Source organism: Ceratotherium simum, chromosome 2 (genome assembly GCF_057802395.1).
Source record: "Ceratotherium simum simum isolate JZ-2026a chromosome 2, ASM5780239v1, whole genome shotgun sequence".
Classification (NCBI taxonomy): Eukaryota; Metazoa; Chordata; class Mammalia; order Perissodactyla; family Rhinocerotidae; genus Ceratotherium; species Ceratotherium simum.
Genome location: NC_141901.1, coordinates 42,057,560 through 42,075,650, shown reverse-complemented (window position 1 = coordinate 42,075,650; position 18,091 = coordinate 42,057,560). Strand labels below are relative to the sequence as shown.

At 45.6% G+C, this 18,091-nt stretch overlaps 1 protein-coding gene across 1 annotated transcript; it reads right to left on the bottom strand.

Moving 5' to 3' along the window:
• Nucleotides 1-971: 971 nt before the first annotated feature.
• Nucleotides 972-18,036, bottom strand: SHE (Src homology 2 domain containing E). Its single transcript, XM_004436112.3, has 6 exons — nucleotides 16,604-18,036; nucleotides 14,292-14,418; nucleotides 5,531-5,842; nucleotides 3,531-3,687; nucleotides 2,960-3,079; nucleotides 972-1,397 (listed from the first exon to the last, which is right to left on the bottom strand). Exons 1-6 carry the CDS (start codon nucleotides 17,216-17,218, stop codon nucleotides 1,211-1,213), a joined length of 1,518 nt encoding a protein of 505 aa, XP_004436169.1. The 5' UTR covers nucleotides 17,219-18,036; the 3' UTR covers nucleotides 972-1,210.
• Nucleotides 18,037-18,091: the final 55 nt, after the last annotated feature.

Genomic DNA, 18,091 nt, shown 5'->3' with positions numbered 1-18,091 from the left:
CCCACGTTTTTTTTTTTTTTTTTCACAGCAAATAAATTGGTGATATCAGTTCACGATAAATCATAAAGATAACAATATTATGAATATTAATTTAATATCTTAAGCAATAGTAGTTAGAGAAAACCTCAGTCTTTTAAAATATCTTTATATAGTGTGAACCGGTCTGCTTTGTACAGCATGAGAGAAATTTGCAGGCTTTAGAGACCCAGTTCATATAATGAGATCCTAGAGTTATATATATATATTTTTAATTTACTCTAAAAATACATAACAAATCTAATTTTAGGGACAAAAATAAAAAAAGGTTCCATAACAACTAAAATGCACAAAGACAACACAAAAGATATCTGAAGTCCTGTATAATTACCCAGTAAGAAAACAGTTTGAGCTTTGTAAATTTTCAGATTTTTTAAAAATCAGAAATGAAATCTGTGCTGTGTATTTTATTCTGTAATTCAGAATCATAATAATGATGCCAATGCTTAAGTATATTGGTGATTCTTAAATCAGGGGCATTTCCTTCCTATTTATGCTTATATTACTGATTTGCTGCAAAATGATGAAAAAGTCCACAGAGATTGAGAAAACATACACTCTCTCAGAAGGCTGACCAACAAAATAATCCTTTTGCCAGACCCTAAATTTGTGAATTTTCATGGATGCTAGAGCTGAACAAGGACACTCGAGAGAGGGAGAGAGAGCTTTCTTCACGGTCCCCACTATTCACTTATTTTCCACTGGTCTTCCATTTCCCCAAGAAGGGGTCTGATATTATATGCTCTTCTGGTGCACATGATCTTTTTTTGTCATCTTATGTAAAAGCCAAGTGATTTTTTGTTGGTTTGTTTGGAGACCAGGTATTCCAGGTAACAACTAGCACATTTCCAGAGAACCTGAATGTTCCTGAACTCCTGACTTACCTTTCCTGAAGGTCACACCCCAAAGAGAACACCCTACTCCAGAGAGTGGAGGCCACAAGTAAGTTATGATTTCTTATTGTAGAACTGCTTAGCAAAGAGAAAATGGACAGGTCAGTAACCAGGTGTCATGGAATGGATTCAAGGCCAAAGACTTTTTGACTTCTCAATGAAGACTCTCACTTCCTACCAATTATTAAGGCACAGTCCAGCCTTGTCCCCTGAGATGCTGGTCGAGTTTTGACGCCCTCTTCGGTGTGAGAGGCCCGGCCGGGGCTTTTGGTGGCTGAACCTTAGTGCAGCTTGCTGTGCACGGGGTAGAGCAAGGTCATGTGTTCTGCCCCCTTGAAAGGCAACTTCTCGTTGGAATAATAGTGTACCACTTCGGGGATGCTGTCAAAGACAGCGCTCGTCTGATTCAGTGTGTACTTGTTGTCTTTGGTTTGTGCCACTATGATGTGGACACATCCTTGACTAGTCCTGGAACAAAACAAAAATCCAGGAAGAGACATGAATGAGTGAGCAGGGGGATCCCTCTCCATCGAAACCCACCCCAGCTAGATTCACAGGCGGATAGGTTCTCCTCCATTCCTGGAACTGTTATATACAAACTGAAATGCATTCAACACTCCAGCGGAACTCTCCGAAGCTTCCCAGCCCTCAGCCAAATGTGTCTCATCCTTGAGTTGTTTATCCTTAATACACACAAGACGGGGCCGGCCCAGTGGCTTGGCGGTTAAGTGCATGCGCTCCGCTGCTGGCGGCCCGGGTTCGGATCCCGGGTGCGCGCCGACGCACCGCTTCTCCAGCCATGCTGGGGCCGAGTCCCACATGCAGCAACTGGAAGGATGTGCAGCTATGACATACAGCTATCTACTGGGGCTTTGGGGGGAAAATAAATAAATAAAATCTTAAAAAAAAAAAAAAAAAATACACACAAGTCATCAGGTACCGGACCAAAACCAAACAAAAAGCCAGGTCCCTCCTGGCCCTCAAATTGCCAAGCTAGTGCTTAAGCCCAACTATGAGATGTCTAAGGTGAGGTTTAAACTCACGCTCTTCATCATGGCTAAAAGGACATGTGTAAGGTTTCCTCCTCCTTTCCTCCCCAAAGAATACATTAAGAATAATAATAATAAAAAACCCGCTTCCTCCTCTCCCCCCTCACCTGGAAAGACTGTTCCTCGTTGTACATAATGACAGCTGGCACTGAAGGCTCGAAGATCTAATCCCCGAGCACCAGTTTCAGGAACACAGCAAAGCTATTCCTGGTATTGTATATCTGGTGGCCTGTCCCGTTTTCTGAGCCATATTGCTCAAACACTGCCCCCACACCCCCGCCCCAACCTCTTTTCCCCTCCAGTCTGATTGTTTCAGCTGCAGGGGCTCAGCTTCCTCAGGAAGGAAATGCTGTTAGGGCTCCTGACAATGATCCTCCAATATAGCACCACTGAACTCGCAGAGCAACGAGAATTTCCATGATACAAACTCCACCAGGCCTATCGAGCAAAAATGAATGTTCTGTGTACAAGCAGATGGGGGAGGAACGGCAAGTCAGCGTTTCCTTCTTCACCAGGAGAAACTGGTATCAAAACTGCAGTTGGCATTTTGACAACCAAGGGATCTGATTTATTAAAGTCCCAAATACTAGGGAATAAAAGAAGAACGACCAAACTATCCTGTTAGAAGTTATTCTTTTTAACAGGAATTATTTCTCCACTGAGAAGACCTACTTTAGATCAAGTAATTTAAGGTTGAAACTGACCAACATACAAGGATAATGAAAGAGAACCCTCATTATCCTAGGAGACTGGGACATGCGCCCAACACTGATTTTGCATTCTAATCAGAGCCATTTCATGTTCTGTTACCCAAACGCCAGCACTTTACTTTCCAGCAGTACATGCCCCTGTCAAACATCTGTGAATTATATCTTTCTTGACTGGTCATCTACCGATGACAGGGAAGACCGTCACAGCACCCACCCTGTACCCCTGACCCCACATGCACACAGGGAGAGCCCATGAATCTTCGACACTCACTTTAGTGCAATGGAGTACCTACTGGTCCCTGACTCGCTATTTCGAACCAGGTAACCAGCTTCTTTGCAGGGCTGTAGTCGACTCTCGGCCTCAGCGCGGGTGATGGCACCATGATACCAACTGCAGAAAGGAGTGGGAGGAGAGAGCACAGTGTCAAAATACAAATCCAGACGGGGCCTCATTCCAGAAAGCGTTATCTGAAATGAACTTCTGGTGGAATCTCAACAGCCCGAGCTAGATCCTGCTTCACATTCAGAACAGACAAAATGAGATTTGGGTAATCCTGGATCACAAAACCTATCAGTCATCTAGGAGGGAGTTGACGGGGCTAATGTCATTTTAGAAGTTTTCACTCTATACAGGAGAATGAAATTTAAAATCAAGTTCTTGGGATGCAATGTACCTTCCGTTCTGCAAAAATGCACTGGGCTTTAAAAATTGGTTTTCATTAATAAGCCCCACCCAAATAAGTATTTATGAACAAAAATAATCACATAAAGTGGGCCCTCCCCAAGGCTACCAATAAGCTCCCAGCCATTGTGTGTTCCGCGTGTTTGTGGGGGAGACTCACGGCTGCTTCTCCAGCGGCAGGGCTGGGTCCACCCTTTCACCCTCACTGTGGTCAGAGACGGCTGGCTTCAAGATCTTCTGGGTCCAGCTCTTCTGTCGGTGGTGCTGCCTCACCGTCTCCTCCTTGATGGAAGGTCGCTCAGAGCCTTCAAACTGAACTGGAAGGAAGCCTCCATTTAACATCAGAGGCCCCTGAGGTGACCCATGAAAACTTCAGAGAAAAAGCCTCCTTGACTGCCTCGGCTTAGGAAAGAAGCTTTTCTCCCCCTTTAATGCGAGCTACAATATACTGCAAATACCCGGGGATAGCTGAGCTGCTGTGTCTTTGATACTGGACCACCCTGCTGGCATTCACAGACAGCTACTTTTTCTGTAAGATATTCATCCGGGTCAAACAGTTTTAGAACAGGAGAGAAAACCACTTGACTATATTTCAGCATGTACTTGAAAAAAACTCTTAGTTCTAGTATCTTTACAATAAAAGACTAAACATAGTTACAGGTAACGATTCCTTGCAAAAGTGTGTATCATTCTATGAAACCCAATGAACAGTTTTTACTACGAAATAATAAAACAAAAAGAAAAATCAACTCAGAAACAGAAAGCAACTACTGAATAGTGCCTTCAAGAAGCTATGACATCTAGACTGAAGATAAAGAGAAAAAATGAGCAGCACGTAGCACAACAGCAGGTGCCCAAGAGACGTGTAGAAAACAAGACCAAAATAAAGCAAAAACGGGGTCGAACATTTGCTATCACATATACTACCTTCTCTTGGCCTTCCTGTTAGAGGCAGAAGACATCCCTAACTTTTTTAATTAAAGGCAAAAGAAACTGTGGTCAGTCAAGTAGAAAAATTATGTTCTGAGAGCAGCAGGAGGGGGAATTATCTTTAATATCTATTGACAACCTACTTATCAACTTCCTCTTAAGTTATTTTAAAAATTCACAGTTGAAGAATTAATTCCTCCAGGAGGATTTTTTTTTTTTTTTAAAGATTTTTTTTTAATTTATTTTTTGCCCCCAAAGCCCCAGTAGATAGTTGTATGTCACAGCTGCACACCCTTCTAGTTGCTGTATGTGGGACTCAGCCTCAGGATGGACAGAGAAGTGGTGCCTCGATGCGCACCTGGGATCCGAACCCGGGCCGCCAGCATCGCAGTGCGCGCACTTAACCACCAAGCCACAGGGCCGGCCCTGGGAGGATTTTTTTACTAAAAAAAAAAAAAAAGCTAGCTTCATCCAGCTTTCCAACCACCTCTGTCTGTAATTTATTTGCTCCACTATGGCCATTTTATAAATAGGGATTTTAACAGGTTTGAGGAAGAGAACTAAGTAAGAGCTAGAAAAAGCTGCTCCCAATTTGATAGCTTCAGTGGTGATCAGATAAGGTTTTTCAATAGTTATTTAAGGCATTTCCAAAACAGCTGCACACTGCCAAGATAAAGGGAAATAAAGATGCCCAGAGGGTTAAAAGATAAATGCAGGGCCGGCCCCGTGGCTTAGCGGTTAAGTGCACGCGCTCCGCTACTGGCAACCTGGGTTTGGATCCCCGGCGCGCACCGACGCACCGCTTCTCCGGCCATGCTGAGGCCGCGTCCCACATACAGCAACTAGAAGGATGTGCAACTATGACATACAACTATCTACTGGGGCTTTGGTGAAAAAAAAAAAGGAGGAGGATTGGCAATAGATGTTAGCTCAGAGCTGGTCTTCCTCAGCAAACAAGGAGAGGATTAGCATGGATGTTAGCTCAGGGCTGATCTTCCTCACAAAAAAAAAAAAAAAAAAGATAAATGCAATGTTAAGGGCTGTTCTTCAGTCCTGGGCTTCCAACCACAGCCCAATTCTTGTTTCCCCAGATCAAATTCCTTGGGAAAAGAGACTTGCAGTGGAGGAACATAGAGAACATCGCCCTGGTTGAAATGCTGGAGCAGGCGGGACTTCCCAGCAGGGGAGCATGAAGCATGCAGGAGTGGGGGCCACAGACCCACCCCTCACCTGACAGAGCCCGCACGATCTGCTCCTTCTTCCACTCCCAGGGCTGCTCGTACTCGGCCGCAGGCCTCTCGTCGTCCTGGGGCAGCCGGCTGTGGCTGTCCGGTGGCCGCACCTTCCCCTCGGCCCTGGGGCCTCCCTCGGCGGGCTCGTAGGGGGTGTCGTACAGCTGAGGAGGCTTCCCCAGTAGATCCTTGGAACTGCGTCTCTTGGGCAGCGTCTCTGGTTTCATTCCGTTCTCCCCAGGCTCACAGGGGCTGTCGAGCAGCTGAAGAGCCTTCACCAGGGGATCTTTGGAACCCCGGCGTCTAATTTCTGAAAAACACACACCACACAAATACCTTGAAAGAAAAGTGCCCTGGAGGCCCGGTGATTAACCCAATTACCTCTTCACCTGTGACTGTCTGGTTGAAGGTGGCAGAGAACAAACACTGAGATTGTTCCTTAGCGGGCTGATTACTTCCCAGCTGTAGGAAGGAGCCTTGCAGGTTGTGAGAAGAGAAGTGGCCACAGGCAACCTGTCCCACAGTTCCTGGTCCCAATGTCTGCTCTGTGTGTAGTTCACCTTCCAAGTTTTCACATCTTGTTAGGAAGCTGAGATCAAAGTATTTTAATAAAAATCAACTGAGTGTTTACTATATTCAAAGCATTGGCCCACATACACTGAGGAAGGTATTTATGTGCATTAGACAGAATTCTCCTAGGTGGTTTTAATACAGTGGGGGAAGCCGGATACACTGACAAATAATACGTAACAGGCTAATAACTGCAGGATAAATGAAAGTAGAAGAGGTATTATGGGGAAAAACAACAACAACGATAACCTAACAGCTAACATTTATTGATGGTATATTACACATTAGGCACTATTCTAAGCGCGTTGTAATTTTCACAACCACCCTATGAGATGGGTACCATCATTTCCCCAATGTTACAGAAGAGAAAACTGAAGCACAAAGAGTTTAAGGAAGTCGCCCAAACCAATAAGTGGCAAAGCCTGGATTCAAAGCAGGAAGTTGGGCTCTAGAAGCCACGCTCATAACCACTACACTTGGACTGACTCCAAGGGGAAGAGAAATGGAAGATGAGTTGACTTTGATAGAGAGGGTCATTTCCAGCGGAGGAAGCTGCATGAGTGAAGATATGGACGTGGGAACCATAAAGGGCTTGTTCCCATAATGGGGAGGTGAGAGATAAGTTCAGAGGACAGAGGCCAGGAGAGGAGAGCAGTAGTGGGAGAAGAAGCTAGAAAAGTAGGCAGGACAGCCAGCAAAGTGTAGAAGTTTGAAAAGCAAGGATAAAAAGATCAGATTGTTTCATATGCAATGGAGAACCATTATAAGTTTTTTAACAGTAATAACAATGATATTTGTGTTTTGTTGGAATATAACTCCAACCACAGTGTACAGGATGGAATAAGCCAGAAAGGTATGGTCTGAACTGAGGCACAGAAATGGATGCAAAAAACCTGATGCAAATCAACCAGGCATTAGCTAACCAGCCAGCCAGCTGGGTGGGAAGGAAACAGCAGTGTCTGGGGACGGACCAGCTTGGGGCTCAGAGACCCTGGCAGGTGCAGTTAGAGACAACTAGAGTCTGGACAACCAGAGCTGGTGATATAGACCAACAGATGCATCACATTACAGTTCTTCTAAACGTCAATCAGGGTGCCTTCAATCTGTCCACCTGGTCATAGTGAAGGAGGACCTTTCTAAACACAAACATCTTGTCTCCTCACTTAACACCCAGTAAGCTCTCAACTGTCTACTTACAAAGTGCAAACTGCTCAGCATGGCATGGGACGCCTTCTATGACCAGATCACTGCCTCCCTCTCCAATTTCTTCTCTCAACATCACCCTGCCCTGTCCCCCTGCAATCCATTTCTGTTCCAACCAAATGGAACTTCTTAAGTTCCCTGTGCACTACATTGTCTTTTGCCCACCAGTGTCCTGGTGATCTTGCAATCCTTTGAAAACTAACCCGGCATCTCCTTCCCTTTCCAGCCCACCTTCTCCTCCAATGCCCCACTTCTTCCAGGTGCCACCGCTTTGCCAACCCACTCTCTCCTTGCACTTCACTCACTGCATGGATTTATTTGTTGATGTGTCTGTATTTCCAATTTGGTGGAGACTGCCAGGGCAGGGACCACCATGTCTTGTTTATCTTTGTAGGACACACAGTTGTGCTAAATAATGATTGGATGGATGGATGGATGGATGGATGGATGGATGGATGGATGGATGGACAGGAGGATAGAGGGAGGGGAGGGAGTTCTAGAATTTCTCCAAGCAGGTGACAGTATGGATCTGGAGCTCAGCAGAGAGGTGAAAGTCAGAGGTACACGTCAAGGAGTTACTCACAAATGGATCATTGTTAATCCTGTGAGAATGAAGGCAATCACCAGAGGAAAGGAGGGCAGATTGAAAAGGAAAGAAGATCAAAGGCAGAGCCTGCGACTTCTTCAGTTAAGGGCGGACAGAAGAAGAGGTGCCGGCAAAGAAGGCTGAGAATGAGTGGTCAGGTCAGGAGGAAACGGAGCAAAGACTGCAAAGCTGTAGAAACAAGGGAGAGCCAGACTTTCTACAGGTAACTGAGAACGGGCATGGGGACACTGTGGAGAAGAATCATTGACTCGATAAGACTTCTATAACAAGGAAAGGACAACAAATGAAACATTCAAGGGAAAAGTTATTAAAATCAGGACACTAAATTCAAAAGGGCAAAATTTATTTATAGAGTGAGGCTATACTTCTGCTGGATAGGGGCCCTGACTGCAACTGGCTCCAATCCTATATATATATACACACACACATATACACACACACACACACACACACACATACACACACACAAACTGCAGTACTAGCTCACTGGAATCACCTGGGGGAGCTTTCACACATATGATGCCTGGGTCCCATCACCAGAGGCCTGATTTAATTGGTTTGGGGTACAGCCTGGGAGTTAGAGGTGTAAAAGCTCCCCAGGTGATTCTAATAGGAAGCTAAACACTGAGAAGCCCTATCACACCTCCTGGGTCCCCCCAGTGCCCATCTCAGTTCCTCCTGCTCTCCAGAGCTAATCTCATCACTGCCAGACCCATCCTAAGGAGAAGGGTTCTCCTTGTATCACCACATCAGAATGTGAGAGCTAGAAGAACCATCCCCGCCCCCAGGCCAGGAAAGGCACAGGGGGTTAGCTGAGGTCTCCCGCATCTCTTCTCCAAGCCTCTCGACTTTCAGTCTGACAGCTTTTTTTTCTTCACTGCTTATTCTAGATGGAGTTACGGAAAACAAGAAACAAAAACATACTCTGCTCTTGGTTCAATTAAGATAAGGCTGGAGTTTTTTAAAAAGAACTTTTCTACAGAACTAAGAAAAAGGAGAGAGAAAACACAAAGGAGTTCAAAGGATGAATTGAGAATTTTAAGTTTCTGATCAAAATCTAAGTTTACCCTCAGGTTAGACTGGCACAGGCTGGGGAAACCTTTCCCGAGGTCCCTGCCTCAATTCTGTCCCGGTTAAACTAAACAGAAAAAGAGTTGATTCCAACCTTAAGATAGGAGTCCTGTTCACAAAGAAATTTCAATAAATTTGTGTTAAAACGAGGTATACTGATTAGATCTTGAGTTCTTATTACACTTGCGTTTGAGTTTATACTTTTGAGAGGAGGTCCTTGTATTCCTTCTTATTGTAGGCAGTCCCTGCAGGCTTAGAGCTCTGGGAAAAACACTGGAGAGCACACAACTGAGAATGTTCCTTCTCGGGATGGTGCTGGGATTGGGCAAAATCTCAAAGAATTATCATCTTTTTAAACAATGTTTAATTAGGGGAAAAAACGGGCTTGAGCGCAGGGCCCCTCCGCCCCTTCAAGGGGAGTAACCTTCCACTAGACTCCAACACCTGGCTGCCCCCAACCTGAGGCGCCATAGAAACAGAAACAATCGCGGGGCTGCACACCGACCCTTCCTGCAGGGAGAATAGCCCCTGACGTGCAGAGCTGGCTCCGAGAGGAAACGAGCCTGAGAAGGAGGAAATGGCGAGAGGAAGCTACACCCTGGCTCTGCCGATAGAGGCCATTTATGCGGCAGACAACAGCATGCGGCCAATGGGCCGCAGATAAACAGCGATCTGCAGCGAGGGCCGAAGCTGAGGGCTGACCTGCACCAGTTCAAATGTGCAACTGGTTGGTGTGAAACATAATGTGGGCCCCAAATTTTCCCTTGTCAATTCCCAACACCAGCTTACATAATTACGCCATTTATATTTAAAAACATAGAAGACTAAGACTTTCTTTTACTAAATTAATTGTAGCTAGCAATTAATATTCCTCTATATTTGTACGGAATTCTCTTTGAAAATGGAATTCTCTCTCCAGAGTGCCTAAATAATGGTTATATTTATTGGGTATGCATGTACTAGGCATGTTATATACCCAGCATCTCAGTAAAGCCTCATGATGCAGTGAGAGCCGTGTTATCCCATTGTCACAGTGAATAAACTGAGGCCATGCAGTCGTCAGTGAGGGAGCTGTTTATTGCTGGCTCAGAGCCCAGGCTTTCTCCATCATACTTTACTTTATGCCCCAAAGATTTCACCCAGAATGTTAATTACAATTTCTATAATACACCTTTTTCCCTAATCCATTTCATGTTTTCAAAACATTAAACTCAGAGCCTCATAAGGCTGTTTTCCACTTAGAATCAGAAATAGGGCTGTTAGGTAACTGTTTTACTCACATCTTCTACGAGTGCTCAAACCTTTGATTTAAAATTAATATTTTCTTATTGAACAAATCTAAATATCTGAACAAAAGCAGATACAATTCAGAAGCTTTGACATTTAAGTTTAACAAGGAAAGTACAGACAAATAAGTCAAAAAGTCTGCTATTTATATTTTTTCCTATGGATAATTTTTTAAATGGAGACCCAGTGAGGTTCTCCCTTAGATTTGACTATTTAAACAAACTAACAAAACCGTTTGGAGACAAAAATAAAATTTTAAAAACAACTGGACTTTGGACAAGTTATTGAATCTTTCTGAACCTTGGCTTCCTCATCTGTAAAACAGGGACTTCTAGAACCCACTTCACAGGGGTGTAGGATTTAGTGAGGTAACCTGGCAAGCTTGGTACCTGGTAAGCGCTCAACTTGTGTGATACCAGCTGTGGAAGGAGTTCTCATGCTGAGTGATGGCTATCTTAAGAACTTCTCAAGACCCTTCCAATGCTAAAGTTTTAATTTGCTGGCTAAAACTCACCATGCTAAATAATATAGAATATTTCTGCTAATTATTTAGCTAAAATGTTCCTGTAACCTCTAACAAAGAGGTTTACTCTAATATTGCCTTGTATTCACAGTCATATCTTTTTATGAACTATCCTTTGGATAAACCTAAGTGAGAATTTATTTACAGATTTATAAATTCTTAGCTTTTATGAGTTAAGAGCAAGGTTTTGTGTGGGAGGGATCCAGGGAGCCTGGATCCCACAATTATTTGGCCATAGGAAAGTACTAAGTGCCTCTTAATTTCTGTTTCTTCCTCTGATCCCTAAGGCAGCCGGCGATTCTTATTCTCTACTTCATGGCACTCCCTACACTTTTCAATGATAATTTTCTTCTTTTCTATTGGTGTTAGGTCTGTTTGCCCCCTAGGGTTGTGAGGTCCATAAGGACATGGGTCATGTGGGTCTTGTTCCCTGTATTCCCAGAGCCCAACACAGGGCCTGGTACATCGTAAATAAATGCCTAAGAAATATTTGTTGGATGTTATAAAATAACATCATGAACAGTGTTCTACACATCCAAGATATTGTTAGAATCAGGCATGTTATCCCCACTTCATCGATATTAAAAAGGCAGGACAAAAAAACAACAAGTGTTGGAGAGGATGTGGAGAAACAGGAACCCTCACACATAGCTGGTGGGAATGCAAACTGGTGCAGCCTCTATGGAAAACGGTATGGAGATTCTTCAAAGACTTAAAAACAGAGATGCCCTATGACCCAGCCATCCCATTACTGGGAATCTATCCAACGAACCTGAAATCAACAATCCAAAGAGGCTTATGCACCCCTATGTTTATTGCAGCATTATTCACCATAGCCAAGAAGTGGAAGCAACCTAAGTGTCCCTCGACTGACTATTGGATCAAGAAAATGTGGTATATACATACAATGGAATACTACTCAGCCATAAAAAAAGACAAAATCGTCCCATTTGCAACAACATGGATGGGCCTGGAATGTATTATGTTAAGTGAAATAAGCCAGAAAGAGAAAGACAAACACTGTATGATCTCCCTCATATGTGGAATATAAACCAACACATGGACAGAGAAAACTGTACTGTGGTTACCAGGGGCAGTAGGGGTGGGCACAAGGGGTGAAGGGAGTCATATATATGGTGATGGACAAACAAAAATGCACAACCCAAAATTTCACAATGTTAAAAACCATTAAAACATCAATAAAAAAAAAAAAAAAGGCAGGACAGAAGTTGGGTGATCCACAGGGAAATCATATTCATTAGGCCCTTCCCCATCTCCTGCAGAAATGCTGAAATAAACTAAAAAAAATTCCTAACGTTTCTCAAGAAATATGGGACATTTCTGAACTTAGACTTGAGAACCAAGCACACAAGAAGCAAACTGAACAAAAAAAGTAAAAAGTTAAAAAAAAATCCAGCAGCAAATCTTTTATTTCCAGCTTCCGATAAACTCACTTCCTGTTATTCTGTCCAGCTGTGTAACTTACGCGCAGAATAAGACATATAGTCTCTACCTTGATTGAGGTGCTTTGTGATATATTTTTTCAATGAAGAAACTTTAAAATTCAGCAATATAATATCTTTTAAAAGAGCAAGAAAAAAAGATGTGTAACTTAAAAAAGTTAGTAATTTAAATTTTTAATAAATTTGAATATTCTCCAATTGAATACATTACTTTTGTATTCCTAAGTGAATTTATTCATGTAAACTCTTTAAAACAGCCTGGAACTTAATAAGCACTCAAATATTACATTTATTTCACACTGGACAGTTTTGACTTTTCAATACGACTTTCTTTGTGAGTCTGAGTGAAAAGATGTCTTCCTTACGTGTAAAGTCTAAAGTGCTTTTGCATACATCATTTCAGATATGTCCTGAAGCAACTTGGTGTAGGAAGCAGACCACCCAATCCAGAGGGGGAAGATCTGGGTTCTAATTTTTGCTCTGTCTCTTAAGGCTTATGAGCATCGGGAAATCAGAATCTCTTTGATCTTGTTTTTTACCCTGTACAAGTGGATAATATTAGAGTCCCCTAGATAACAGAGTTTTGTGGGGATTACATGGAAAAAAAAGAGATATATTAATTTTTAAAAAGCACAGCACTTTCCCTATTATCAATGTGGCTCCACAAATAAACAGCTGGGATAGTATAAACTACTTATTCCAGTTAAAGAGGAAGAAAGGAATAAAAACCGAAGGACAAAGAAAGATGAATCAAAATTATGCTTTTTTTTTTTTAAAGAAAATCCTTTTCCTCAATTGTATGTAAAAGTAAGCCTTTTCCCCTACTCCTTTCAAGCCTCCGATATTTCTTAAAATCCTAAATTCATTTTCACTTCCTTTCATTCACAGATTTCATTAGAGGTCACAGTCCGGTGACCTTCAGGGTCACAGCCTGGCCAGGGTACACCCTCCCCAAATGCGAGCCTTATCTCTGTGAGCAGAGGCAGGAAACAGAGCAGTGCCTTCCTGCTGCAGCTCATTTTCATTCTGAAGCCTGTCTTGACCCTTCCAGAGAGCTGCAGTTACCCTCCTGCTCAACCCTTCCAAGACTCTGCTCATGGAGCCTGAGCTTGACAGCTTTTCAATCTATCTTTAAACAGAAGAGACAGCCTTGAACGTGTGACCACTTATTCCTTTCCCAGGCGTGAACCCTGTGGCACTCAAACAAGGCTCCCTTGAGTCAGCACTCAGACACTGCATTTTCATGATAGTTCAACGAATCTCCAAGGAAAATTAGGTGAATAAATAATTTACTCTAAAATACACAAATAAATCTAGATTAACTAGTTTCTATTATTTTTAAGTATCGATTACACTAACTTAAGAAAATTATGAATAAAAGGGAAAAGTTTGACACCAAAAATGATAGCGTGATTGCTCAGTTCACAAGTTGGAATTAACTGTTCTGACTTGAAAAGTTATAAGAGTAGGTGACTTTGGTTTTAGGAGGTTTGCCTTGAATGGCTTGGCTCACGCCAGTGATTAGTAATCATTCCTTAGTAATTAAATTTCTTTCTCCAATGTTGTAGAGCTTGTCAAGTAATCAATCTTCTACTATAATACATAGGATCGCATCATATTTGCATCTTGTAACAACTTAAAATCCTTTAAGTATGTGTTAGTCCCTTGGTACAGATTTATGACTTTCATTATGGATGTCAAAGCTTTGAAAGTGGCCAAAAAAATGTATATAAATAATCTTAAGACTGAAGATCACATTCTGAGCAGATCTCCAAACTCCCAAGTGTCATCTTGCATAGAATTAGAAAAACTTGAAAGACCCCTGCAGATTTTAAAACTGAAGGATACAAAACAACACACAAAAAGTTAACTAGATATTTTGGCCTTAGTTTTGGGTCAATTTCTGTTTCTTCCAGGCATAGGATCTGGTTAAATCGCTTCATCCCTCTTCCCCAAATATTCAGCATTACTATTTTACTACACTCCAAGTGAGCGCGAGATTTCAGTCCCGATTAAGCCGTTCCTGGTTACAAACCTGTTATCATTTGCTGAGCATCATAGGGTTCCATGTAACCGTCATTCTCTCCTACTCTCTCTGCATCCCTTTGGCCTTTTGTCCGTTTGGCATCATAAGGGTCAGCATAGTCTTCTAAAATGATGACCTGTAAAAGAACCAGAGAGGAGAGTTGCTAAGGATTATCATATACCTGAATGGCAATGGTATCAAAATGGCTACCGTAAATCTGCAGATCCAAAAAGGGGTCAAAATCTCCAACCAGTTCTGGATAGCTTTTGCACTTGATCCTGTAAACATCTGATTTTTTTGGTAGTATAATTGATTGGCAACAATTCATCTAAACTCTTTTACTTATCCCCAAGGCTCTGTTCACCTCCCTTTCTCTCCCCAAGTAATAAAGCATTTGCTGGTTAAAGGGTGGCAGAGGTGGATGGTGGGGAGTAGGGGATGTCTATGGCCTTAGAGAGAAAAAAACGAACTGATCTACCACCTTCCCCATGATTTTGGTCTTTTCAATGCCAACCAGCTGAGCAATATAGTCATGGTAAGTTAGTCAATCACCCAGTGAGTACTGAACAGCCACCAGCACTGGCTGGGCACCGTAAGGGAATCAAAATAAGACCAAGCCCTGCTTCTTGTCCTCAAGGAATTTGTAACAGCTCTAAAGAGACAGGCTTCAGAATAAGAAGCCTAAGAAATAGGTCAGAACTAAATAGTATTGTGGGAGTTCTAGGTTCAATAATTCACAGACTGATTCTCATAGGCTACAATGAGATAGAGTTTTGATCAGTATTTGTGTCTGAAAGCATCTATCCTTCCAAAAACAGAAAGGTGCCTGAAAAGGTGGTGTGTGTGCAGTAGTCCTGTTCTGCAGCAGCTGGGGGACAAGTGGGAGGTTAGGGAACCCTTCTCAGGGAAGAAGCCCCAGGGCCCTGCCCCACAGTCTCTGACTGCATTCTCCAAAGAGTTCACGGCGAAGTACATCAGAGCTGGCAGGAAGAAGTCAGATGAACAGGGAAAAGTGAGGACAAGGGGACAGCCTGTATTAGAGCCCTCCTCCTGGGAGGAGATGGCCTAAGAAACCTGAGACATCCAGAAGTGATGACCACGAACATAACAACATAATGAGGCAACCCCTGCAGAGGACTGTGATTACCATTCTCTCCCTCACTCCATTCTTCCTGACTGCCCACCATGTGTACTGCATTCCCAAGGCACAGCAAGGAACACGAAGCATGATACTCAGTCCTCGGCTGCAAGGTGCTTGTGATCTAGTCCGACAGGTAAACCAATGACTACTACCTGGAGGAGCTGGATCCTCGGCCATCTTTCCACGGCTCTCCCTCCAGTGCCTGGCACAGGGTAGGCATGCTATAAATATTTATGAAAAGAATGAATGAAGGAATGAACAGAAGTGCTCAATGCAGACACACATGATATGTGTGACTGGTGGGCAGCATGTCTGAAGCCTGGGCAAGAGAAACTTAAAAGTTCCCAGGACAGAAAGCACTCGCCTGGGCTGGAGTCTGAAAGCTCAGTTTGAGCTCTTCTCTTTTCACACAGAAGAGTGGATTTAAAAAACCAATAAACAAAAACCAGCTCATTTCTGTAAGAATGGAGTGGGTCTCGTCACACGTTCACACCCCTTTTCTTAGCTGTCTTAATTGGCCAGCACCCAGAAAACAGCCGGTGTGTAAGGAGCAGGAAACACCTTCTTCTCTCCTGATCTGTAATTTCCTTAAGGGCATTTCCTCGTCCTATTCTGTATCCTCCACAGGCCCTAGAGCCCTGTGCCCCTTATCCTACGTGGCTGCTGCACAACAAGTGTTCACGGAATGAATGAGGGGCTGTAATCCTGGGGTGCTGGTGAAGCCCTGAGAAGCCCTTTACTGGCAGAACTGCAAGAATGACAGAGCAGGGCGGGGTGGGCAGCCCATTGCCTGGAGCTTTGAAATCCATACTACACAGTTTCGAGGTTATCATTCCTAAAGCTCGAGAAGGATAAAAGTGATACACGAGTCTAGCTTTGCAATCTCCCTGGATGTCGAAATTAAAATAAACCAGATCTATAAAGGGGTCAAACTGAACAAAGCATGAGCATCTCATTCTGTTATTTCTAAACTGCTAACAAAATTAAAAGGATAGTACATTTCTGGGAAGTTATCCATCCTTAAAAGGATTTTTCAACATAAAAAACACTAATGATTTTAAATGGTCACTCAGGAGTCATCACATGTAAGGAACTCTAGGGCCTGCAGGCTCACTACGCTCCCCTCCCACTGTTTCGCTTCAGCAGGGGCGAGGGGGTCCACAGGAGGCTGTATTCTTACCGTGTCTTGCTGCTTAATCATCTTGCCCTTGTCCAGTTCAGGGCCCAGGGAGGAAGGGGAAGAGGACGCCGAGGAAGAGCTGCTGCTGCTGCTGCTGCTGCTGCCGCTGCTGCCGCCGCCGCCGGGGTAGCTGCCCTTCCCGTTCTTCTCCTGAGTGTCCACCTTGATGAGCCTGCTGATGTAGGTGCTGCAGCCCGAGCTCTTGGCCGCGCCCCGGTGGGGCTCGTCCTCGGTGGCCCGGGAGTTCTTGCGGCCCTTGCCCGCGGCGGCCTGAATCAGACCCTGCAGGCTGTCCCGGGACAGCCGGCTGTCCTTGGGGGCGCCGACGCCGGCCCTGCCGCTCCCCGGCTCGGCCGCCGAGTTCTTGCGGCCCTTGCCCGGGGTCGGCCCCGCGCCGCCCGCCTCCGAGTTCTTGCGCAGTTTGCCGCCCGCACCGCCGCCGGGCTTGGCCCGCTCCGACACGGTCTTCAGGTTCAGGGGGAACTCCTTGAACCACTTGGCCGCCATGAGGGGGGCCCGGCCGGCGCGGCTCAGGAGCGTCGTGGCCGCGGAGCAGGTGAGCGAGGAGGCCCAGCCCAGACACGGAGAGGCGCCAGGGGCCGGGGGCCACTGCATTCCCCGGGGCTGGCGCGCTGGAGGCCGCGGCGAGGCCCCGCGACGGCTGCTCCTCTCGTCCCCCGCCGGCCGTCGCCCACGCCCGGCAGGGTGGGGCCCCCACGGCCCGGGGCGGGGGGCCCGGGGCGCCGAGCGGGCGGGCGCGGGCCGCCGCTCCGGACACGGACGGCGACAGGCACGACGCACCGGGGCCCCGCCCGGGCTCGTCTTCAGCGCCTACCCGGCCGGGGGCTCCGCGGCTCGCCAGAGGCAGCAGGCGCCGGGGGCTTCCCCTGCTTTTTCCTCCCGAAGTGGGAGAGGCCGGGCCCACGGAAGCCCCGAGACAGCCCAGCCCACACTCCCAGGGACGAGAGGGGACAGAGCGGAGGCGGCGGGGGTGTCCCCGGCGCCGCGACGGACGGTGGACCGATGACGGGCCACCCACTCCCTCTGCGCGCCCCTCCCCTCCGCGGCTGGCGCCTCCCAGCCCCGGCACCTCCCGCCCAGATCCGAGGGCGCCGGGGTCAGCGCCTCTGCAGAGGCGGGTCCGGGGGTGCATGTTCGGGGGAAGGTTGCAGCTGCTGCACGTGCTGACCGGGTGCGCTCGCGTGCTTAGAGCCTCCCTCTTCTGAGTAAACAGCTCCCCTTCTGCAAGGAGCCAGTTCGGCCGGCCGCTGCCTCAAATGCGCCCCAAGTGCGCCACGTGCGCTCTCTGACCCAGGACGGAAGCCCCTCGGCTCCCCAAAGAGCCAGGCGCGCCCCGTTCACTCACTCCACCCTCCCTGCAAACATTATTTTGGGTCTCTGTATGTGAGATCCCACTAAGAATGTGCGCAGGGGCAGCCGGTGCTCGCTCCCGCGCTCGTGCGGTCACCGTCCCCGGGAGCACCACTC

Coding starts and splice junctions, on each gene's coding strand:
- SHE (XM_004436112.3), bottom strand. CDS start 17,218: ATGCAGTGGCCCCCGGCCCCTGGCGCCTCTCCGTGTCTGGGCTGGGCC. Junction 3,080..3,530: donor CTGCCGCTGGAGAAGCAGCC/GTGAGTCTCCCC, acceptor TCCTTTCTGCAG/TTGGTATCATGGTGCCATCA. Junction 1,398..2,959: donor AGGTACTCCATTGCACTAAA/GTGAGTGTCGAA, acceptor GTTTTGTTCCAG/GACTAGTCAAGGATGTGTCC.